Raw genomic sequence first — 25,775 nt, forward strand, 5'->3', positions numbered from 1 at the left:
AAAAAATGCCTAACCCGTTTATAAAAGCATCTCCCTAACACCTACGAGGTAGGGTAACAGTAGGGAATTCCCACCAAAAGGAGTTTTGTAACATTTAAAATATAATCAATACTGTTGGGATGCCCATGTCATCAAATGCTATGCTACATGACTTTATCTTTCTTATAAAAGGACCACTATCGTGAAAAAAAAATGGAAAAAGTTAAAATACATATGTATAAAATGTACATCTGTTCCAGAGTAAAATGCACTAGAAATTACTCTTTTCCTGTCACTTACAGTAGATAATAAACATCTGACATCCTTAAAAGGTTTTGGATTCATTGAGAAGTAGAGAGGGAAAAACACAGGGACAACAGGAGTCCAATGTGGTGCAGTATCAATGTACAAAGGATGCTACAGACAGTACATAAATTGGAGTAATACTCGCAAAGGTAAGTTGCTTGTGTCAGATTTTCAGATATCAGAATTTAAGAGATTTATTAATTGAATAAAAACATAATTAATGCCCTTTAGAAATATAACTTTATAGGATTGCATGGTCTATTATAGATATTAGCAAGTGAATCCTGATTTATATTATATATGCATGCATGTTTGATGTATCATATGGATTGTAAGAAATAGATTTCTTTATACTGTTTTATATCAAATGTAATTCTGACTCGAAAAGAAAAGCAAGGAGTTTATTTTCTCTAAGTTCAGACTGCTGACAAAGTGTTGATCAAGATATATGTGACTACTCAATCTTTAGGCAAATCTTAAAAGTTTACTTTGTCTTGGACAATATTGAAGCCAATATTGAAGTGTCCTTGTTTACAGTCCAAGGGGCAACAAGCTGGCCAGAGACAGCTTAGAGTTACAAGGTGAAGACTCTGATATAGAATTTCTTATAATCTTATTATCAGGAAGGCTATATATATATATATATATATATATATATATATATATATATATATATATATATATATATATATATATATATATATATATATATATATATATATATATATGTATGTCATTATATATAGCATGTCATATATAGTAATGTAATAAGCATTATTCCATATTATTTTATATAGTTAAGTGGATAGTATAGGGGAATATATACCCGTATTTCGCGCCGTATAAGACGCTCCGGAATATAAGACGCACCTAGGTTTAGAGGCCAAAAACCAAGAAAAAAAACAAAAAACTAAACCTGGTGCATCCATATTTCAGGAGCACCTTGTACATGACCTCCTGGCCTCCCCCAAATGGTGTCCTCATGTGTCCTGCTGTCTGCCCCCAGTGTGCTGCTGTCTGCCCCCAGCTGTTTGCCCCCATGGTCCTGCTGTCTGTCTGCCCCCATGGTCTTGCTGTGTGCCCCCATGGTCCTGCTGTGTGCCCCCATGGTCCTGCTGTGTGCCCCCATGGTCCTGCTGTGTGCCCCCATGGTCCTGCTGTGTGCCCCCATGGTCCTCCTGTGTGCCCCCATGGTCCTGCTGTGTGCCCCCATGGTCCTGCTGTGTGCCCCCATGGTCCTGCTGTGTGCCCCCATGGTCCTGCTGTGTGCCCCCATGGTCCTGCTGTGTGCCCCCATGGTCCTCCTGTGTGCCCCCATGGTCCTCCTGTGTGCCCCCATGGTCCTCCTGTGTGCCCCCAGTGACCTGCTGTGTGCCCCATGGTCCTCCTGTGTGCCCCCATGGTCCTCCTGTGTGCCCCCATGGTCCTGCTCTCTGCCCCCCATGTGTCTGCTCTCTGCCCCCCATGTGTCTGCTCTCTGCCCCCCATGTGTCTGCTCTCTGCCCCCCATGTGTCTGCTCTCTGCCCCCCATGTGTCTGCTCTCTACCCCCCATGTGTCTGCTCTCTACCCCCCATGTGTCTGCTCTCTGCCCCCATGTGTCTGCTCTCTGCCCCCCATGTGTCCGCTTTCTGCCCCCCATGTGTCCGCTCTCTGCCCCCCATGTGTCCGCTCTCTGCCCCCCATGTGTCCGCTCTCTGGCCCCCCCCCCCCCCACCCCCGGGTTGTCTGGTGTCCTCGGTCCCCCCTGCGTGTCCTCGGGTCGGGCCTCCCTGTGTGAGAAATAGCAGCGCTTACCTTCTCCATCTTGCCCGCGGCGATTGAAGAGATCCGGCTTCAGTGGGCGGCTTCCTCCAGTGCCGGCTTGTAATGACGCGTCATCGATGACGCGTCATTACAAGCCGGCACTAGAGGAAGCCGCCCACTGAAGCCAGATGTCTTCAATCACCGCGGGCAAGATGGAGAAGGTAAGCGCTGCTGTTTCTCACCCAGGGGGGACCCGAGGACACGCAGGGGGGACCCGAGGTGCGGGTAGAGGGAAGCGGGGAGGAAGGAGACGGCCACAGCAGCACCACAGGCAGGGAATCCCCGACGGCAGGGCGCGGTTCATATCGGCGGGCGTTCGGAAGTCGGGGATTCCCTGCCTTTGCCGTATAAGACGCAGGGACTTTTTCTCCCCATTTTTTGGGGAGAAAAAGTGCGTCTTATACGGCGAAAAGTACGGTACTTAAATATCATATATCAGTTTATGCTCAATTTTAACTGTTATCCCCAGAGACTGTCAGAACTGGCATGTATGTTCTAGTTCTAATCATTAACTTTAGGCCAGACACTCAAGAGCTGTAGTTGCTGGGATAATATTATACAAGTTGTTCTCAAACAGAGCCATCATTTATTGCTGACCAGCTGAATTGGGCCAAAGAGCTAGTTTTATGTGTTAAGGAATTAAAAGAAAGGAACCTTTAATGAATTGTCAACATAGTGTTGAACATGGTATTAACAGGTCAATAGGTTATTCTTTTATTTTTTTGAATACTATATCTTATACGAGTGTGTCCCCTGCTGAAGGAAATTACACATCCAGAAATAATGTCACATGATTTATATAATGCTGATAGTTAAATGAGCTAGTTAACCACTTCACAACTGAGGGGTTTTACCCCTTCAGCATCCAAGCAATTTTCACCTTTTAGCTCCTTCCATTCATTTGACAATAACTTTATCTCTACTTATCAGAATGAAATGTGTTAAATGTGTTTTTTTTTATCACTAATTAGGCTTACTTTGGGTGGTACATTATGCCAAGAATTTTTTTATTCTAAATGTTTTTTGGGAAAATAAGAAAAAAATTGGAAAAAAATCCTTATTTTTCAGTTTTCGGCCATTATAATTTTTAAATAATGCATGCTACCGTAATTAAAATCCACGTAACTAATATGCCCATTTGTACCGGTTATTACACCATTTAAATGATGTCCCTATCACAATCTCTGGTGCCAATATTTTATTAGGAAATAAAGATGCATTTTTTTCAGTTTTGCATCCATCATTAATAAAAAGCCCATAATTTATAAAGTAACAGTATTATACTGTCTTGACATACATATTAAAGTTCAGTCCCTAAGAAAACTATTAATGCATTTTTTATTATTGTAAATTTATTTCATTGTATTTTCTTACAAAAAAAATAAATGTTGGTAACTATTGGGGAGTGTGGGAGGTAAGGGGTTAATTTAAAATGTAAAAACAGGTCTTTGCATTTAAAAAAGTACTTTTAGATGTAGTTTTACTATTTGGCCACAAGATGGCCTCAGTCTTTTTTTTGTTATCTGTCCTGTAAGCGAAATATGTATGCTTACAGGAAGTGTACTGAAGATGGGAAACTTTTATTTATTAGAATGATCATGCAGCTTCTCATAAAAGGCGCCGATAATTGCTACGGGGACTTAGATCAATGATTAGGAATTGCTTTCTCATTCATTGATCTCCTGGCGGGCAGATGGCAACATGAACGAGCGCACAAATAAGCGGGAGCGCTTTCAGCAGTGGTAGCAGCGGGAGTACGTATATTTACTCCCCTGGGCAGTTAGATGAAGTCTGCAGGGGAGTAGATATACTGTACTGGAGCTGTGAAGTGGTTAATTAGAAATTTGAAAGAATACGCCCATCAACTCCAATTGAATCTTAGTTAATCCGTGGAGGTTGGATTATTGATAAGAGGAGACATTAATAATGAGTGCATTGGAAACTCAGAGAGATTCTCATCATTTCAAAAAAAGAGACACTCTCTAAAAGAAACAGACTCTACTCTGAAGGCACACACATTCTCAACCTCTGAAAGAAGGGACATACTTTTAGACAGACAGACGGAAAAGACTCTCACGCTCTACCAGCCTTGAGGCCACTCCCAGATCGGGTTAGCAGTGCAGGCCTGGCAAGATACCAGATTTCAGTTTAATCGGTAACTATACATTTTTAATTATATAAAAGCCAACTAAGTTAGGGGCTTTGATTTTCAATGATTCTATACCTAGTATAGAATACCCTGAACATGTGACCTTCCTGGAATTGCAACTAGGAATATCCGTGTTTGATTTGGGTTCATTTTTCTCTACAATTTTTATTAATGTACGTTTTTCCTCCAAGCTTATAACTTGTTAGAGACATAAAGATTGGTCCACATATAAAGGTTTAATTTAAAGACCAGGTCATAATTGCAGAATTTCATATCTTTTTCCTTTGTTTTAAAATCAGATTCTTTTTATAAAATAAGTGTTCACAGATTAGTAAACTTTAAACTTGTTTTATATATTGAGGTTTTTAGACCAGCTACATCTGCTTACATATTTTTTCCCTGGTTAGATTGTGCATTACAATCAAGCCTTGCAAATAAGATAAAATGTCTGCCATCTTGTGTTTGCACACCCTATTGTGATTGATTGATTTTATTGGTTAATATCTGTGGTCAACTTTGCTCTGAAGTGTATAGTCAGTTTATACCGAGAAGTACCTTGTGGCTATCATTTGTGGTTATTGTTTGATTCGTATTATTTGATTTGTAATCATTCTGACAACTTTTATATATTTAATAAATTAATTTTAAAAGTAAAGAGTTGTCCTGCAATGCCTTTTTCACAGGTATATCTTCCGCTTCTACAGGCAATTAACTGGAGTAACTGTTTATGAGCTCTTAGCAGGCATGAACACCTCTATCCTCTTGTCCACCCTTGTTGGAGGAGTGTACTTCCTATTTTCCCATCTACAGAGAACGACTTCTTCACCTGAATGGTGTTGGGTTTAATCTCCCCTCCTGCATATACAGTGGTTGTCTTAGCGGTAACCCTTCCTTGTGAGTATTCATTTGCATTGATTTTATTCTATGTAATGTGACTTAAAGAGAACCCGAGGTGGGTTTGAAGAATATTATCTGCATACAGAGGCTGGATCTGCCTATACAGCCCAGCCTCTGTTGCTATCCCAAACCCCCCTAAGGTCCCCCTGCACTCTGCAATCCCTCATAAATCACAGCCACTCTGCTGACAAACAGCTTGTCAGAGCTGGCTGTGTTTATCTCTATAGTGTCAGTCTGCTGCTCTCCCTGCCTCCTGCAGAACTCCAGTCCCCGCCTGCATCCCTTCCCTCCCTGCTGATTGGAGGGAAGGGACGGGGGCAGGGACCGGAGCTATGCAGGAGGCGGGGGAGCAGCTGAGACTGACACTACAGATGTAAACACAGCCTCACAGCACGGCTGTGATTTATGAGGGATTGCAGAGTGCAGGGGGACCTTAGTGGGGTTTGGGATAGCAACAGAGGCTGGGCTGTATAGGCAGATCCAGCCTCTGTATGCAGATAACATTCTTTAAACACACCTCGGGTTCTCTTTAACATACTATATTATTGTGGGCTCTTGATTTCCTTTTGCTTTTACAAGTACCACTGGGAGAAATGTACATCTTATAAGTATGTGTACACATTATATTTTATTTTTTGCTATAGAGGTCCTTTAAGTGCAGTTTTTAACAGTGGTCATGCTATAACTGTCAACTAAAATGATTTGTTAAAGGGACACTTAAGTCAAACAAAAAAAATGAGTTTTACTCACCTAGGGCTTCCAATAGCCCCCTGCAGCTGTCCGGTGCCCTCACTGTCTCCCTCCGATCCTCCTGGCCCCGCCAGCAGCCACTTCCTGTTTTGGTGACAGGAGCTGACAGGCTGGGGACGCGAGTGATTCTTCGCGTTCCCAGACACATTAGCACCCTCTATGCTGCTATATGGTATATGATATATGCTTTAGCAGCATAGATGGCGCTATTGTGGCCAGGAACGCGAAGAATCACTCGCGTCCCCAGCCTGTCAGCTCCTGTCACCGAAACAGGAAGTGGCTGCCGGCGGGGCCAGGAGGATCGGAGGGAGATGGCGAGGGCACCGGACAGCTGCAGCGGGCTATTGGAAGCCCCAGGTGAGTAAAACTCATTTTTGTTTTGTTTGACTTAAGTGTCCCTTTAAGATTATTCCAAATGCTTTTACCAAGACACAAGATTGCAATCGACAACATTCTGAAATCTGTGCTGCAGAAATTTGCGGTCAAACTGGAACTTTATTGCCACTTGTTAAGGATCTTACACACAGATCATAAGCTCCGCTATTGAGAGCTTACAGAATACCAGGAAAATATGTCAGGAATTGGGCTCTAAAACATCAAAACATTTCATAAAAGATTATTAACTGAAAAAATATATACTTAAAGGGAACCAGAGATGAACGATTCACACAAAATAAACATATCAGTTGATAGCTTGTAAAGAATAAATGCTCTACCCGATAATTTTGCCACTCTGGTGTGCCTTTTTTAGTGATTTTTATACATTATTGCTCCAGGAAATATCCAATATGGCCGCCGGCTCATATTCCTTCTGTTCCAGGTTATGAGGTGTTCTGGATGTGCTGTCTAGGCTATATGAGACTATAGACAAGCAGGGCTGCTGTAGGCTTTCATCTGTGTGCTTTCAACTTCATATTCTGGAATACTGTGTGGCTGCCTGTAGGAAGTGTCTCTCATAGTAATGAAACTGCATACAGTAGATAATAATGACAGGCTGCACAGACAGAGCACACAGATCACACAGCCACACTGTCTGTTAGACAGAGATTTTTCCTGCAGCAGCTCCCATGTCATCACAGCTCTCAGTATGTAAAGCATGAAATTTGAGCCAGGAGGGGGAAGGCTTGGGCTTGAAAAAACTCCACAGAAAAGTGACTCAGCTAAAATGATTCCAGGTCAAACCTTGACTGAATAGTCGGTGGATTCTTATCACAGCTGCTAATAGACTAATTAAGCAGATAACAATGAAACTAAAAGCAGGGTAGCTGTTTACTGTCATGTTCCCACTGATAAATGTAATAAAATACATGAGGGTGCTTCGTCTCTGGTTCTCTTTAAGCTGTAGTTGCTTGTAAAAGAAAATTTAATTGTGACCTTTTTTAGGACAATGCTAAAGTGACATATTCTCCGATTACCTTCCATGCATCTGACTTCTTCAGTTGATTGTTCTTGCTCTTCAGATGTCTTTCCTTCCGGAACAGGACTGACTTCCTGCTCACATATCTATAAAAACAAAAAAAAGTAAACATTATATAGAGGACTTCCCTTGAAAGTTAATACTGTAATTAATGAATACATATTCTCTTACTGCTGAAATCTGAGTTGAGGTCATTTAAAGATCTCACCTTTGGTTTATACCAGGCAGATAAGATGACTTGAGGAAACAGCCAGGGTACTTTCACACTGAACCACCACAATCACAATATTATCGCTTCCCAGCGTGATGCAATGATATATCTACAGTAAATTCACATAGGGTGCGGTGTGGTGGGCCCCATCAGAGTAAATTAGCTACTCACTCACTGGACAACGTGCATATTTGCAGTGGCAATGAAACATACTTTCATTGTACTGTATGCTTCACTACATGGTCGCACCTCACGCCAAATGTGCAATGCAACTTTTTGGCACTTTTGCATTGCTATTGTATTACAGCATGCACTGTGTGAAAGGCCACTAAGCAAGTCTGAGCCTAGGAACCTCCACTAATGTTACAGATCAATCAATGTAAACGTACATTGATAAAGTCATTTCTAATTTAGGTTCTTATGAAATCTACTGGTCTTGATATAGAGTGAAAGTATTACGTTTCATTTTAAATTCAGGCTACTTGCAGACCAAGACGTTGCATTAGGTGCCACGTTAAGGTCGCATAACGTGCACCTAACGCATCCTATGGTGCTGCAAGAGAGGACGGTAGAGTGAGCCGCGTTAGGCGGCTCTATCCCTATAAGGTCTCCCAGAGTGGCGCTGATTGGCCGGCGGGGCCACGTGATGCGGAGCGAGACACTCCGCATCATGTGGTCCCACCGGCCAATCAGCGGCCGCCAGTGCAGTGAATATTAAGTAGCCATGTGCGCGGCTATTGTAGCTGGCTCTCCCCGCCTCCTCTCCGCCCCCCACTGCGCATGTGCAAACAGTCTAACGCGGCTATAGCCGCTCTAACGCTGTAGCATGCTGCACTTTCCCGACAACGTGCAGCGTTACATGTAACGCAACGTGGGCTGTGTGAACAGCCCACTTGTGTTACATTGCTGTGCGTTGGGGGAGCGTTACAGGCGCACTAAGGTGCGCCTGTAACGTCCCTGTGTGGAAGCAGCCTTAATGTGGTGGTGGTGGTGTACAAAGCCAGAAAACAGTAGCAGAAATTGTGTCACCCTCCAAATATATAAGATCCTTTTTGTATATTGATCTATGTGTAGGTATAGATAGTGTACCTGTACTGTATATTGATCTACTGTATGTGCCCAATACAGATTTATTAAAGCAAATAGGAACCGAAATTTAAATAAATAAAAAAATCAGATACTCACGTAAGGAGAGGGAGGCTCTGGGTCCCATAGAGCATTCCCTCTCCTCTCCCGGTCCACGTTGATGCGCTGGCTCCCCGTAGCGGTATTGACCGTTTCGGTTTCCCCGCCAAAGGGAGGCTTCGGAAATGCTTCAGGAGCCCGAGTGCTCCCGAACATGGGCCGCTCTACACTGCATGCACGAGCGCCCTCTATGATGCAATCGCACGTGCGCAGTATGTAGCCGTCTGTCTTCAAGAGGACTCAGCACCCGAAGACATCCGAAGTCCCCGCGGCGGGGGATTGGAACGGGGGAGACAGCACAACACGGAGGGCACCGGGAGAGGAGAGGGAAGGCTCATTAGAACCCGAGTCTTCCCTCTCCTTAGGTGAGTATCTGACTTTTTTTATTTAGTTATCGAATCCCATTAGCTTTAATGCTTAAAAAAACAACAACAAAAAAACAGTGTTGCGCCTTTCACAATAAACGTAAAATTAAAAACGTATTACTATTTTACCAAAAGTTTAAAACCTCAATTCAAAGGTTGTATACAGTGATATTACAATACCGGATTTAAATCGCCACATGGTAGGCACATTGTGCTGTATACATATATTTCTGGAAAATGTCTCTGTCGTTAATGGCATCAAAACAATGCAAGTGAGTAATGAGAGGTCATCTCACAGGCATTAGATCTTCATATCCAAGTTAAATTCCATTTACATTTATGGATTATTCTACATTGTTCTAATAAGAGGCATTTTAAATGACCTCATCTTTACAAATAGGGCTAAATGGAAGGCTTTCAAATTATACATAGAGATTATGGTTGCAAAGAAAATGTAATGCAAATTGTATTCAGTTTGGAATTGGGCCAATTCAATGCACTTCCTGTAAATTTGGATTGGCCCAAGTCCAAGCTGCAGACAAATTTCATTATATTTTTTCATAGGATTAAAGGATATCCGAGGTGATATTTGACAAGATGAGATAGACATGTGTATGTACAGCGCCAACCATACACATAACTATGTACGGTGTTCCTTTTCTTCATAAAAGAGTTAATCATCAGGTATGCAAGTGACAGTTTCTCTACAACTGGGACCTAGTCAGACTATAGTAGCAGGGAGGACACAGGAAAAGAAAAGGGGTCGGCACTACAGCTGGATCTACTTGCAATGAGGAGGGCTTGCAGGATTGCGACAGGTTTGCCTATGGCACAATCAGCGTGCTCAGACTGGAAGTTGAACAGGAGTCTGACAGTAGAAAAAAAGGATTCAGAGTCGGCACTGCTGTGATCTGTGTTTAATCCATAAGTAGTGATACATCACATAACGTGCAGTATAAAAAATTCACATACCGTTGGGTGGAGGCTGCGAGCTGTGAGCTGGTGGTGGGTGCTGGGCACAGGATAAGCCTAGGGGCCCAGCACCCACCACCAGCTCACAGCTCGCAGCCTCCACCCAACGGTATGTGAATTTTGTTATACTGCACGTTATGTGATGTATCACTACCTATGGATTAAACACAGATCACAGCAGTGCCAACTCTGAATCTTTTGTTTCTACTGTCAGACTATAGTAGCATAATCCTCACTGATAAGGCATTACAGCCAGAAAACCCTTTTCTAGAAGAGAACAGCTTCTGAGTCCAGAGGAAACATTAAAAAGGTCAATAGTTCATAGATTTTAGCTTATGAGACACTGAAAAGGCTGTAGGTTAGATACATCTGTTAATATCAGTTCATTTTTACCTCAGGTTTTCCTTTAAAATTATTTGCATGTCATTGACCATCTCCACTAATAAGTAAACTTGTATGATATTTACCTTGATCTTAATCTCATTTTTATGAAGCACTTCACTAATTCCAGATTTATCCTACAAAGAAGAAGGAGATAAATTGGTTTATTAAAAAAAAAAAAAAAATACAGCTTATTGTGCTACAATAATTGGACAGTACGTCGCCATTAGAATGGGAACTCAGGCCTTGTTCACAATGCGTTCCGCTTGCGTGTCCGTCCGCAGTGGGCTTTTTTTGAGGCGTTTTTTTTTCTTTCACTTTCTGGCGCTTGGGTGAGTGATTCGTTTTTGTGGTTAGCGGTTTCCGATGCGTTTTTCCAGAGCGTTTTGCTAATTCACCCTGACGCAAGTCAGGAAGTGAACTCTTTGATCCGGAAAAGAATAATTACAATGGCCTCAATTCACTAAGATCATGCTGGAGATAATAAGGCAAGAGAAAACGTACCTCCACACAGTGAGAAAGTTATCTTATCTCTTCATTCCTTAAGTTACCTCCTCTGTAGTTAATTTAACTCCTCTGTAGTTAATTTAACTCCTCTGTAGTTAATTTAACTCCTCTGTAGTTATTTTCACATGCAGTTAATTAACAGCCTGTCTTTAACTCTGGAGTTATTTTAAGGATTTGAGAGTTAACTTAAAGACAGAAGAGTTAACTTTAGGCTTGCCTGAGGTAAAATGTTTCCTGAATACTACATGCCTTATCACCATGGTAACAACGATAGAAGAGTTATTAACCACTTGCCGACCGCACGCTTATACCGTGCGTCGGCAAAGTGGCAGCTGCAGGACCAGCGACGCAGTACTGCGTCGCCAGCTGCAGGCTGATTAATCAGGAAGCAGCCGCTCGCGCGAGCGGCTGCTTCCTGTCAATTCACGGCGGGGGGCTCCGTGAATAGCCTGCGGGCTGCCGATGGCGGCTCGCAGGCTAAATGTAAACACAAGCGGAAATAATCCGCTTTGTTTACATTGTACGGCGCTGCTGCGCAGCAGCGCCGTAAGGCAGATCGGCGATCCCCGGCCAATCAGCGGCCGGGGATCGCCGCCATGTGACAGGGGACGTCCTGTCACTGGCTGCACAGGACGGATAGCGTCCTGTGCAGCCCCGATCCCCAGAGGAGACAGATAGGAGAGGGAGGGGGAGAATGTCGCCGCGGAGGGGGGCTTTGAGGTGCCCCCCCCGCAACATGCCTGCAGGCAGGAGCGATCAGACCCCCCCTGCACATCATCCCCATAGGGGGGAAAAAAGGGGGGCGATCTGATCGCTCTGCGTGCCCGCTGATCTGTGCTGGGGGCTGCAGAGCCCACCCAGCACAGATCCCAACAAACAGCGCTGGTCCTTAAGGGGGGTAAAGGGTGGGTCCTCAAGTGGTTAAAGACAGGAGATAAGCTTAGTGAATTGATGCCAATGTATTTATTCTTAAAAACGCGATCGCAATTGCTGCACAAAGCGGTTTTGTGAGAGTTTTGCGTTTTTTCTATACCTTCCATTGAGGCGAAATCGCCTCAAAAATGGCTCAAACACCGCTTTACAAAGTGGAAAGCAAACGAGCCGCTCATATGTGAACTATCTCATACAGAATCATTGTGTAAGCGCTTTCAGGGCGATTTAAAAAAAAAAATAAAAAATCGCCTGCACTTAAAAAAACAACAAAAACGCCTGCAGTGTGAACAAGCCCTAAGGGAGGTTAGTTCAGAGGATAGTCAATGCAGGAGCGCAAGTGAGTGGGCGTCAGAGCAGGGTGGAGAGGAATGTGACCTCTCCAGCCTCTGCTTCGGCTCCACCCTGGTCAGGATATACAAAGCTGTCAAACAGCTTACAAAGGTTGTAAAAATGTTTTTGTACACAAATTGAAATTTAAAAGGTTTATTTTGTTACCCCCTTGGTGTTGCTGGCTAAAAACAAGGTTAAGCCACACCCCCTGTAGGAAGGAGTTCCATGGCACTGCACTGGCTTATGGGAGGAATGTAGCCTCCAGCTCACTTTGGCTCCTCACTGCTGTCTTCCTGTCATACATTGCTCTCTTGACAGCAATGCTGATCTATTCTCTGTAGAGCTTCTAAACTATTCACCATCAAACACTTAACAGGGCATCAGGATATTAAAACAAATACATAAATTACCCCTTCTCAACTAGTTCTCTGCTTCTCTGCACTTAGCAGGTCCTCACAGACACACAGCAATGACACTGTTTCCTGCTTCTAGTGGGCATGTGTGAGATTTGCATACACTAACCCTACTAACGAGGAATCTGTAGTGAAGTCTTCTACTGCCCTACCCAACATGGCTGCTCCCCCAAGGTGATGAATCACAGGAAAAATACTACATCGTGCATTCACATGAAGGGGTAACAGCTCATCATTTATAACACGTCTATGCTTCCATATTTGACCTCTGGTTTCTATTGACAGTGTATTTCACTGAATAGTCCCTTTAAATCAAATGAGGGTTTAAATAGCTTACGTTTCACAACATAAAACCTAACTTTCAATAAGCTGTATAAAGCCCCATCGAGAACGGCAGGTATATGTAAATAAATAGTTAATATTTCATGGTAATCATGATCAAATGCAGCCTTATGAGTAGATCTGGCCAGAAATGCAAAGAAATTACATTGCTGTGGCCAAGCAGTTGCATTCACCTTACAGGAGTTTAATGGGTTACCACTAAAGACCAATGCAGAGCCATCCTGGACTTAAAACATAGGGGCACTAGTCAAGGTAACTGTGAAGGTTTCCCAGGTGCCTAAGCCCACCCATGCTCCAGCAGCACAGTACAAACGTTCATGGAAACCAGACTTCTTTACTTTTTTATGGCCCTTTAAGTAAAGACCTAGCTAATGTGCAAGAGTACCAGTGTCAGAGCTAAAGTGCACAAGGGGAGTTTAAACATGAGAGTAGATAGTAATGCTTAGACTCTAGACTTAAGACAATTACCTTTACTTGATGTACATTCATTGCTGGTCCTCTCGTTTTCTTTGGCTTGACAGCAATCTTGTGCTTTGCTGCAGAATTGTCCAGACAGACCACAGAACTTGGTGGACTTGTAAAATCGACCAAAGAGCTATTGCTAAGTAGAGAGTGAGGACTTGACAGGATACTAGAATTAAGTGCACTGATTGGGCGTGAAGACGACTCACAAGTTTCCTGTAAGACATTAAGTGAATTTTATTTATAATACGTAAACTTATATTCTGTGCTTGAAGTATTGCTCATAGCTATACATTGGTGAGTAGAACGTTTAAAGAGGAGCTGTTAGGTATAGGGTCTCAGAGGAAACAAAACACATATCAGTAGCTAAATATTGGCTGTACTTACATTACATATGCATTTCACTGTCCACGTTTGGATTTCACAGAATTTTTATATAGTATTCGCAGAGAATGATGCTCCTGACAGCTCATGGCAGGTTCCACGTTTGTCTGTCTTGTATGAAGCCAATTGTGATGTAATTTCCTCCCTTACCTTGCTTCCTGATGATTCGACTCACAAAAAAGATCAGGATCAAAGATCCTAATGGTTCATGATCCGGACAACACTACTGTGCAGTGAATATTAATTAGCCATGTGGCTAGGAACAATAGCGGACTCACACAGTATACTCTAACCGTTAGAGTATACTGTGTGAGTCTAACGGAACATATGCTGTGAGTTAGGCTGCTGTTACAAGCTGCTGTAACATGAGCCTGTAACTTCCCACTGTGAAAGCAGCCTTAGAGCGGGATAGGGGAATGAAGGGGAGGACCAAGGGAGTGCACTGGGGAGAAGAAGCAGCCCCAGAATGCTTTGCAGTATCTGTTATGCGTCCTGCCGGCCTTCTTTGTAGCTTGGGAATACAGAGCCTTGCAGGTTCAGCAAAAATCAAAGTAAGAGAGATTTTTAACTTCAGTATTGCCTTTTTGGCTTCCTACTAAACTGTTTAACACAGGAGAATAGAGGTTGAGTTCCCCTTATTGACAAGAGCAATTTTCTCATTTCAGCACTCCCCCTATTCATTCACCAACAACTTTATAATTACTTATTGCACCTAAATGCTATATATTCTGTTTTTTCACCACTATTTTCTTTGGGTGGTACTTTTTGCTAAGAATTATTTTATATGCATTTTTTTTACCCATTTGTTCCAGCTAGTAACTAACATAACAATTTATGTACACTCCTTTAAATTCTGTCACTTTGGCTCTTTTGGCTTTTACAGGTTTTTTGCAAACTATGGGGAGACAGAAAGGGGTAAATGGCCTTTTTTTTTTTTTTTTTTTTTTTTTTTTTTTTTTTTTTTTTTTTTTTTTTTTTAGTAGACAAATATAATAGTGCAGTACACTATTATATTTTTCAACTAGATGGCGCATCCCTGTATAGAAAGCTGAATCACATCTTTCTATACAAAAATGAAAGTATTTTTTACGGGTGTATCTTATTTCGGCGCCACTCAGTTTGGTTGCCGCTGAGGGGGCGTTAAATACTATTCCCCCTCCGAGTTGTCGGAACTCGGAGGGAGATGTGATTCTGGCATGGGTGACATGAGTGTTGTGGTAGAATGAGTGGTAGCTGTCAGAGTTTCCATCCGTAAGCCCTGCTGGGAATCTGCTAGGGTTCAGAGGAGCCCTGTTGGTGAGAGCAGCTGGCACAACCTTACCACCTCGTCAGCTGTGATGAGATCCACTTTTATCTGTAGGATAAGTACACTTTATAAGACAAGACAACAGTTATAATGCGCTTTTCTCCTGGCGGACTCAAAGCGTTTCAGGGCTGTAGCTACTTGGAGCGTGCTTTACAGGTGACCAGGGTAAGGAGCCTTGGCCAAAGACTCTTTACGGTTTTATGTACTGGCTTGAGCAGGAATTTGAGCAGGAATTTAAACCCTGGTCAAAGGCTCAAACCTTACATGAAAGGCAACAGTCTTAACCAGTACGACATAAAAGACTACCCTTCATTTTTCATAATGACTTTACAAAAATATATATCTCCTGTGTGGCCCCTCATTCATATTTATCCCCTCTTCTAATAACACCAGATGCGACCAAGTGCGGAGACATGCATAAGGAGACTGTTACAGGAAGGACTGTGTGACAATGCAGGGAGTGACTAGAAACATGGCCATTTATATACTCGACAAGAAGTGAACAGAACATCAAAGTGAATATTAGCGCTTTACATTTTGGAAGAATAGACATAATCTGTATAGAACATCTGGCATCGATGTTTAGCATTTGTGCTGAGATCTTACATGCCATTAATCTTTCCCCTGCCAAAGTTCTCCACCACGAGTCACACACGGCATGCACCATCTGCTCTGATAATAGTATCTAAATGGGGTTTAATCACAAGCTGGGCATCCCCTTGTTATGCATCACCATATGAAAGTGGAATCCAACGCTTGGCCAAGAGATGAATATATAAAAATCATCTGAACCCATAATTACCTAGAGAAGCGATGGTGTTATTAGTCTTGCTATATATCTGTAATTATATCTATGCTTTACAGACAGACCAAAACACACAGAGAAACTAAAGTTGGCACTTTAACCGGCGACTTTAGTTACACTCTTCCTAAACCATATGACTAAAATAGACCTTTAATATATGCTATGACTGTGTCTCTGTCATTCATCTGTCAGTATAACAATAGCAAAACAGTGGAAAAGATCTTAGCTGTATATATAATGTACAGATATACAATAGTCCAGTTTCACAATAAATTCAAAATAACCAGTTAATAAACAGTTTAATACTCCTTTTAGTATCATACACTATGCTTACTGACATGGCACTTTTCATCATACGTTAAGTGTTGGTGCAAGTTTTAAAGGGAGATTACAGTCCAGTCTAATTAACATGGATTTGGCCAAAGTTTTGTTAAAGAGCAAATAAAAATACTCAAGGAGAATGGTTAACCTAAAGCAATAAACACACTTAATATCATGCGAAACAATCTATTATTGTAATGTCTGCACAGCGATGCTTGTACTGATACGCATCAGCTTTAGCCTGAAGGTACTTACTGTGGGAAGAGATGGGGAGAAAATTCGAGACCTCCAGTGGTGGAAAATTTAGAAAAAAACAACAAACACACACAAAATTGCTATTTCCCCAGTCTGCTCCACAGAACAGTAGACTCCTGTTGACCAGAAGTCAGAGAGTGGCAGATTCTATGTAAGGAAGTTGTCCCATAAAGGAATTTTGCTCCAAGGAATCAACAATTCCACTAAGCAGCTTCATAATTTTCCTGGCATTCCTAGTGGTACCCATCATCCACTTTGCATGCAACTTGGTGTAAGCATGTGCTGCAACTTTTGCCACATTTTGGCCATGGCCGTGTGTGCACGTATGCATGTGTGGTGTACACCCAAAAGAGTGCAGTTTTTTTCTTGCTTAATGCATACTTATTTTTATTTACTGTATTTATAAAGCGCTAACATATTACGCAGAACTCAGAATGTCCAATCACCAGCCTCATGCAGTCACTTTGTTCTAGATAGTGAGTATTGTGTGACTAGTTACAAGTGTTTGTTGCTGTCCCCGATTGCCTGACCTGTCTACTACTGACATAGTTGACCTAAGCCTGAACTTTAACCTTGCCTCCTTTGCATTTGCCTCAACTTCTGCCTGAACTTCGAACCTTTCTAATCCAGTTCTGCCTTGATTCTGCCAAGCTGTAACTATTGTCTTTTTAGGTACTTTTCTTCTTGTGCCATTGTGGCCTCATCCATCCATTTCTGTGGTCATCAATGAGGCAACATCAAGGCCAGCCACCTGCTGAGACACCGGGCAGCAAAGCATTGTGCTGCTCATTAGGAGCTGCAGCTAATCATTCCATGCGGGATGTTCTAGCGAAGACCTACAAGTTATTCAGGAGAATACCTAGTCTTGTACTGATATAGAATGTAGCAAAACACAATTTTAAATTTGCAAAAAAAAAAAAAAAAAAAAAAAAAAATGAGGGACACACCAACATCAAACAATTACACAAACCTGAATTGCTAATTTAATTCAGACTGAAATGGAATGTAACAAGATGAAATGAAACCGTAACAAAACTAATAAATATACTCTGTGCTGAGCCACTTACTAAAAGGTTTTAAAAGAAGAGCTCTGGGCAAAATGTAAGATCCTTCAGTATCCTTAACAATCCAGCAATAGTTCCAGTCAGGTCAACTATGTGGTTCCTGCTTCTCTAACCTGCAAGTGTTTGCTGGGCAGCTCATAGCATATTAGTCAGCTACCAGAGCACATAGTCATCAGGCTGGAAGAGGGAAGGGAGAGCGGCAATGCAAGTGAGGGTGAAGGAAATTGTAATGTGTACTCAAGTAACTCTCAGAAAACTAACTAATCCAGTCTAGTGGTGTCCCCATCCCCATATAACATCCCCGGTGTCCCATAGCTTCCTTGGTAGTCAACTAATGCTCACCTCCTTCCTGTGCCCCCTATATGCAGAGCATGGCCATCAGTCAGCATAAGTGTCACTCATCTGCAACAGACTCCTCAGACATGCCCTCCATGCTCAGCTCCAGCTGCGCGTCTGATATCCTGTAACTCATGTAATCAGGGGAGGTGCAGAAGAACCAGGAAGTAGTGAGCACCCATCTCAAGTTAAGCACCTAGGCCACATCGCAGGAGCCTTTTGCAGGTAAGTGACACTTATGCTGATTGATGCGCCATATTCAGCAACACATTTCCGTGTCATATGTTTAACCCATTCAGGTTCCGTCGTTTTCACGTGAGAAATGTTCACCTCCCATTCATTAGCCTATAACTTTATCACTACTTATCACAATGCACTGATCTATATCTTGTTTTTTCCGCCACCAATTAGGCTTTCTTTGGGGGGGTACATTTTGCTAAGAGCCACTTTACTGTAAATGCATTTTAACAGGAAGAATAAGAAAAAAATGGAAAAATTCATTATTTCTCAGTTTTCAGCCATTATAGTTTTAAAATAATACATGCCTCCATAATTAAAACTCGCGTATTGTATTTGTCCATATGTCCCGGTTATTACACCGTTAAAATTATGTCCCTATCACAATGTATGGCGACAATATTTTATTTGGAAATAAAGGTGCATTTTTTCCATTTCGCATCTATCACTATTTACAAGTTTAAAATAAAAAATATAGAAATATTTCATCTTTACATTGATATTTAAAAAGTTTAGACCCTTAGGTAAATATTTACATGTTTTTTTTTTTTTTTTATTGTAATTTTTTTTTTTTTATACTAAACATTTTATTTGGGTACTTTTGGGAGGGTGGGAGGTAAACAATAGATTTATAATGTAAATGTGTGTTAATTCTGGTTTTGTTTTTTTTCAGGTGTAGTATTACTTTTTGGCCACAAGATGGCGGCCATGAGTTTGTTTACATGACGTCACTCTAAGCGTAGCACGCGCTTAGAGTGACGCATCAGGAAGAAGACGGCCAGAAAAAGCTCAGCTTCCGAGAGAAGCTGTCGCTTTTTCAGCGGGGGAGAGGAATCAATGATCGGGCTCCGTAGCCCGATACATTGATTCCTTGGCTACCGAATCCGCGGCCGGGAGTGTGCGTGCACGCGCACGATCGGCCGCGGGGGCGCGCGGTAGGCGCATGGTTCCTGGACGTAGAAACTACGTCCAGGAACCAAAATAGGTTAATCCCCATAGTTTTTTATATTTACTTTTGATACTTTTTTTTATTAGATGATGGTTTAGGTCATATTTATTTATAAAATATAGTAATATTGAACAGTTTACACATCACAGGAGCCTATAGGCACAGATGTCCTGGCACCCTAGACTTCCCCCTCCATGAACCTACAAACCCCCACCGAACTGCACTGCAAGTGTGCTGGCTGGCCCAGCTGTCTCTTCTCCCTAACTTCACCTGAATGGAATAGGCAGCTACAGGTGTCCCTTAATGCTGAGTGTACCTCTGGCTACCTAATGCTAAGTAGCTAGGGGTGCCCCTGACTGAAGGGAGATCTCATTACTCGTCAGTGGAATGCTGAGAGCAGGGTGAGTAACCTCTCATTCACACTCTCATCAGGACTCTGCATAGGAAAGGAGGGAGGAAGTCTCTCAAGGAGGGGAGTGAGCTGCCTTTCCATCATCAAGCACCTGCAGGCACATGCCTACAATACCTTATGGTAAATCCGGCCCTGGTCTGATGTTTATAGGCACCTTGGGTACTGACAGGCCAGTTCAGAAGAACCATTGTTTTCTATGGGTCCTCTATGCTTGCAGAGTGCAACATTATTGTCTTCAGCAGATCATAATATTAAAACAGGCAGCAGCTACAACACAAAAGAATGTGAAGATCAGATACTGCAAATTGGAGAGATGGAACACATTTCAGCCCCATAGTCTGGCCTGCAGATGCTCAAAAGTATCAGGATTTCCACAGTTTACAGACATGCAAAGTCCTCTTTCAGCATTGTTTGTTTATATGGCCTCGGCCACAAGAAAACTTTACTTTTTTCCATTAAACATTAGCATTGCATTCATTCCACTTTATTAATGAAAAACAAACTGTGACTAACGGACCTCTTCACTGCACGGATAACGTGTATTGCATCAGGAAATCTCAGAGCACAACCATCGCTATATTGTAGTCATAAGAAAAATGTCAGTGAATATTCTGACAATCTATCATTATCAGTATTTTCAACCACAACATAGATGACATCAAGCAGGCTCTGATCCAAAAATCTACACGTGTCACGGAACTTGGACCAGCGAGTAATCTAATCACAGATTTCCTGTCCTGGAGGTGAAGGAAGGGTTGTGTTACTGCTGTAGGAAAAAAAATAACTTAGCCTGCATTTTTATTGTTAATAAAAACTTGCTAGTTAAACAGGTTTGCAGATCTTAAAACTGGACTTGAACTCTTGCAAAGGTGATGAGAAATCCACCCTGTGTGTGTGTTTATAGAGAACAGCCTGTCTAATGCTCCCTTCTCTGCAAGTAATGAGCTAGTGTTATTTAAAATGTTAGCTGTCTGCGGAAGTCTAAACTAATATGTAAACACAGGAGGGTTAACCCTTTCTGTGCTCCCATGATACCAGGAAATAACCACTCTGCAAGATCTCAGGAGTTCTACAAGCTGTAACAAGGAATATTTTTTTCTTTAAATGCCATTATGCTGTTGCTTATCTTTTAGAGCAGAGAGGAAGTTCTGCGCTTCATTCTGCTTTAAAACCTGTTAAAACAAATGTAAATAAAATATGTATTCTTCGAACCAGGGATATATTAAAGGTGGCACAATAGCTGGTGCTTGAGTTTTAAATGAGAGGTTCTGAATGTAAACAGGTTTGGTCAAACCTTGTTTCATGATGGAATGATCATGGATCATCCAATACTAACTGTAGCTGGTAATGCAGTCACTTTTCCTTTATTATATAACAGTTTGTGTCCGATTCAAAGCTATGTACTCCCCTCGTGATGCAGGGGGATCCAGTGACGTCTCCCCGAGGATGATCTCTCCACCGATCCATCTTCCGCCCGGTGGGTATGTGTGGTGTTACACAACGGGCGTGACAAGACTTTAAGCGATCGCGGCACTTTGCGCAGGAGTCGTCTGGGTTCTTAAAGATCTGATCCGCTGTGACGGTCGTTATCACTGCGCAACGGTAAGCAACGTTTGGGGGATTGTGTTCATATACCCATGTCACAAGATCGTGTAAACCAGAGTTCCAACACTGTCCTCAAGGCCCACCAACAGTACATGTTTTGCAAGAAAACTACAAACATGCACAGGTGAGGTAATTAGTGTCTCAGCAGAGCTGATTAACTACCTCTCTGGATTTCCACAAAACATGAACTGTTGGTGGGCCTTGAGGACAGGGTTGGGGAACCCTGGTGTAAACAACCACTCATTGCTCCAAAAAAACCAACAAAAAAATGTCGGAAAAAAATAGTGAGGTGGGTATACAGCTTTAGCCTCTCAGAAATCTATGTACAGATACGGTCTATACACTCAGATTAGTCAAGTCACATGTGGAGAACCGTGGTTCTACAAACACTATGTTTGGTGAGGGTTTTCAGGGGTTAAAGCAAACCTGATAGAGGGATATGGATGCTAACATTTATTTCATTTTAAAGGGACTCCGAGCAGTGCAGAAACTATGGAAAGATGCATATCATTTTAAAGCTCTCTTTCTCCTCTTTCCAATGATATATAAACCGCCACCCTACACATTTTAGTTTTAGCTATTTTCGCGATTGAAATTGCCGCTGCCGCAATTTCGATCGCGAAAATAGGGAAACCTAAAAGGCGTAGAGCGACGATTTAGGTGTCGTCAGAAAGAGGAGAAAGAGAGCTTTAAAATGATATCCATCTTTCCATAGTTACATTGTATTACAAAGGGCGACTATTTCTGCTGAATGGAGCTGCTGACTTTGAGAAAAAGTCGCCCTGTGTAATACAATGTAACTATGGAAAATTGGATATCATTTTAAAGCTCTCTTTCTCCTCTTTCTGGCGACACCTAAATCGTCGCCCTACGCCTTTTAGTTTTCTCTATTTTCGCGATCGAAATCGCAGCCGCGGCAATTTCAATCACGAAAATAGCGACAAGTAAAAGGCGTAGGGTGCTGGTTTATATATCATTGGAAAGAGGAGAAAGAGAGCTTTAAAATGATATGCATCTTTCCATAGTTTTTGCACTGCTCGGAGTCCCTTTAAATCATGCAGATTGCCTGGATGTCCTGCTGAGCCTCTGCCTCTAATACTTTTAGCCATAAAACCTTAACGAGCATGCAGATCAGATGTTTTGAAATGAAAACTGACTGGATTTGCTGCATGCTTGTTTCAGGTGTGGAATCAGACATTATTGCAGCCAAAGAGATCAGCAGGACGGCCAGGAAACTAGTATTGATTAAAAGCAAATAAATGTGGCAGCCACCATATCACTCTTAGTTCAGGTGTACTTAAAAATTTTTTTAGAGAAGAAGCAGAATAAATGGCTTTGGGCCAGTTAAAACCAGACATGGGCATGGTGCATGACCAGATTCACGGTACATCTTCCATTGCAGTGTCTGCTGCTGAGCCTCAAATGAATGGCAACGCAATCCACTGTGTGGAAATCTAGGAGCTGCAGAACTCACATACTACAGTGGTATGCAAAGGGCACCTGTGAAAGAGCTTGCATTAAAGTAAGGGGAATTTCTGCGGGTCCATCTGGCATTTTTCCACTGTTTAAAATCCTGAACAATGGGCATAGCCAAATGCCACCTTAAACTGAACACAAGGTGAGAATTATACCGAGGCTTCCATATTTGTTTCCTTTTAAAACTATACCAGTTGCCTGGCAGTCCTGCTGATCTGTTTGGCTGCAGTAGGGTCTGAATAACACCAGAAACCAGCATGCAGCTAATCCAGCTAGATCTGACAATGTCACCTCGAGTTCACTTTAAAACAAACACTTAGATACATTCATAGAGAAAGAATGAGTTAACTGGTGTACAGATGACTAACTAGAGCTGTAGTTTATACAAATCCTTGGCTTGGCAATGGCCTGACAGAATAGGTTACACACCCCGGCATAACACACCAGTGGTTCATCAACCTTCACAAAAATGTTTAAAGTATCACAACTGAACGTTCCCAGAATGCTCATGTTTCCTCCGTATCACAAACACCATCTTCAGAAGCCATAATTTCATTATTTACTTTCATCATCTTCCTTAATAAAAGGCTGACAAGATATGTTTGAAATAATGATGTTGCTGTGCAATCTGGAGTTACCACAGACATTTACAAAACAAGATTTTACTAAGAAAATAAACTAGAGCAGGAAGCCCTGGACTAACGGAGCTAAGGGAAGGGCAGGCCACTTATTTCATAACAATAAGCTTTTGCCAAGTAAACCATTCTCTGCAAATGTTACATCTATGAATCACATCTCCAGTACTGCTTTCATGCACTCTCTGTTCTTGAACTGGAGTACAATATCTAGAAGTCTATCCAAGACTAAATACCAATGCTAGTTACTTTTATTATGGTCATTGCCTCACTCTCAAAAATATCTGGGAAAGAGAACACCCGCGAGGCAGCCCTGCTGTATTGCCTCACATGGTAAAGGAAAAAAGAAAGCTGAGTAAATACTAACTATCCAGGTTGCCAAGATACAGCCAAACACTTCTAAAGTAACGTTTTTAGGGTAAAGATACTTCTGACTGCCTATTCTACTCTTAGGCTTTGTAATTACAATAAGTAAAATATCATTTATTTTTACCAATATCTTACTATCCCCTTACCTGACCTTATTCTACACTTGAACACTCCCTTTATAGGTGCCTAACCATCCCCCAACCCGATACCTAACCCTAACCAACCTCACCAACCAGTGCATAACACTAAGAGACCCTCCCAACCTATGCCTAACCCTAAACAACCCCCTAACCTTGCCATAAAGCTCAAGTTATAGCCGGTCAGCCATAACAGACAGTGAATCAGATGCACCGTACTGCGCTGTGTTGTAAAGAATATAGTCTATGGAAGATGCATCCACACAGGGAGGTTATTGTGCGGGTCAGGGCTTTGTGTCCTCATCACATTCTGATCACCAGAGTGGTTCCAACAGATCCAATAAGATCCATTGGTCATTTCAGTTTTTGCGTTGGCTCTGACCTGGCGAAAGAGATAAAAGATGTCCGTTTTGTGTACCTACACTTAGGCTACCCATAACTGTGTGACCCTGATCTCTTCACCCAGATGAAAACAAAATGATCAGGAAACATTATTAATATAGCACAAGCATATTTTCCACAGTGATTTACAAAGTATATGGAAAAATGTATGTCACAAACTGTGCCTTTGCAAGGCCCCACGGTCTTATGGTGCTTCTACAGACTAAGGCCACATTTGAGAGGAAGCCAATTGGAACAAGAAAGATCTAAACTTGTTTAGAAGATATTATATACTGCCCACCAGCAGATACAGTTTACCCAAACTGCTAACAGCTTGGTAAGCCTTAGACAATTAGAGAGGTCTGCTTTCCCTTAAAACACTTTGATTTTCACTTGAACTTGCCAAAACAATGAAGACTGGACCAGAAACCTCTATTGCCTTCAAGTAATTTTTAGGTCAAAGGAGAACGTGCTGAAACAGACTTAGACTGGAGTGGTTGGTCCAGTGCTTGACGGGGACAATATAAATAGGTAGCAACAAATTGTAGGTATTCTGTACACCAGGGGTGCCCACACTTTTTCGGCTCGCGAGCTACTTTAAAATTCGCCAAGGCCAGGAGATCTACCAATGTTTCAAATGCACCCCCCCCCCCCCGGAAATGTAGTTAGGTATATGTGCCTTCAGTATAGGTTAGCCGGGTATAGGTCCCTTCAGTATAGGTTAGCCGGGTATAGGTCCCTTCAGTATAGGTTAGCCGGGTATAGGTCCCTTCCGTATAGGTTAGCCGGGTATAGGTCCCTTCAGTATAGGTTAGCCGGGTATAGGTCCCTTCAGTACAGGTTACCTGGGTATAGGGCCGGTGTCTTCCCGCGGTGGCGTCCAGGTCTTCAGGCCTGGCTCCGGTGGGCAGCGTGAGTGGAGTCGGAACTCGGAAGTTTTCCGCCTCTCCAAGTCCCGATTGGCTGCGCGCCTCTCCTCCCGATTGGCTGCGCGCCTCTCCTCCCCTGATTGGCTGCGCGCCGTGCCTCTCCTCTCCTGATTGGCTGTGCGCTTCTCCTCCCCCGATTGGCCAGGCTCTCTCCTCCCCTCCCCTGATTGGCCAGGCTCTCTCCTCCCCTCCCCTGATTGGCCAGGCTCTCTCCTCCCCTCCCCTGATTGGCCAGGCTCTCTCCTCCTCTCCGCTGATTGGCCAGGCTCTCTCCTCCAGCGGCCAGCAGCAGAAACTGCGTTATACAGCTGCTGGCTGCTAAATTCAATGGGACGCGGCCAAGAGGCCGCGATCTACCGATCAGGCGGTCGCGATCTACCGGTAGATCGCGATCGACCTATTTGGCACCCCTGCTGTACACTAAAACAACTGAATAAATATAGCTGCCGTTACCTGTTCGTCTTCACTGTCTGTCCCGCCTAAACTTAAAGAACTGCGCCTTTGTGCAATGCCGCAAGTCTAAGGATAAAAAAAAAAGAAGACAACAAATGTAATTTATGGAAAAAGAAGAAGACATACAACAGACTCTTACAGTTAAACTTCCAAAGCAAGAAGAGCTCCTGGCTTTTCTGTTGCAAAAAATATGTGTTTCGCATGGATCGATAGCTACAGTAATATGGGTGGGAGCTACTGTACATTTTCCTACTTTTCATCCCTAATCTTAATGGACATCAGAGGTGAAAATAGACCGATGAGAAGGACAATTGTTG

At 42.5% G+C, this 25,775-nt stretch overlaps 1 protein-coding gene and 1 long non-coding RNA gene across 6 annotated transcripts in view; one reads left to right on the top strand and one right to left on the bottom strand.

The window, feature by feature from the left end:
* Window positions 1-25,775, bottom strand: part of KIAA1210 (KIAA1210 ortholog) — a 192,300-nt gene that overhangs the window by 12,636 nt on the left and 153,889 nt on the right. For all 5 annotated transcript variants that reach the window (XM_068251073.1, XM_068251077.1, XM_068251072.1 and 2 more), the window contains 4 exons: window positions 25,459-25,524; window positions 13,411-13,620; window positions 10,504-10,554; window positions 7,302-7,389 (listed from right to left, as the gene is read on the bottom strand). In XM_068251073.1, coding sequence (XP_068107174.1) covers window positions 7,302-7,389; window positions 10,504-10,554; window positions 13,411-13,620; window positions 25,459-25,524 — 415 coding nt within the window. The remainder of the gene's footprint in view (window positions 1-7,301; window positions 7,390-10,503; window positions 10,555-13,410; window positions 13,621-25,458; window positions 25,525-25,775) is intronic.
* Window positions 311-13,618, top strand: LOC137529107 (uncharacterized). Its single transcript, XR_011023587.1, has 3 exons — window positions 311-434; window positions 4,923-5,133; window positions 13,485-13,618. It is a non-coding gene; the product is annotated as an uncharacterized lncRNA (long non-coding RNA).

The sequence above is a fragment of the Hyperolius riggenbachi genome, chromosome 8 (assembly GCF_040937935.1).
Source record: "Hyperolius riggenbachi isolate aHypRig1 chromosome 8, aHypRig1.pri, whole genome shotgun sequence".
Classification (NCBI taxonomy): Eukaryota; Metazoa; Chordata; class Amphibia; order Anura; family Hyperoliidae; genus Hyperolius; species Hyperolius riggenbachi.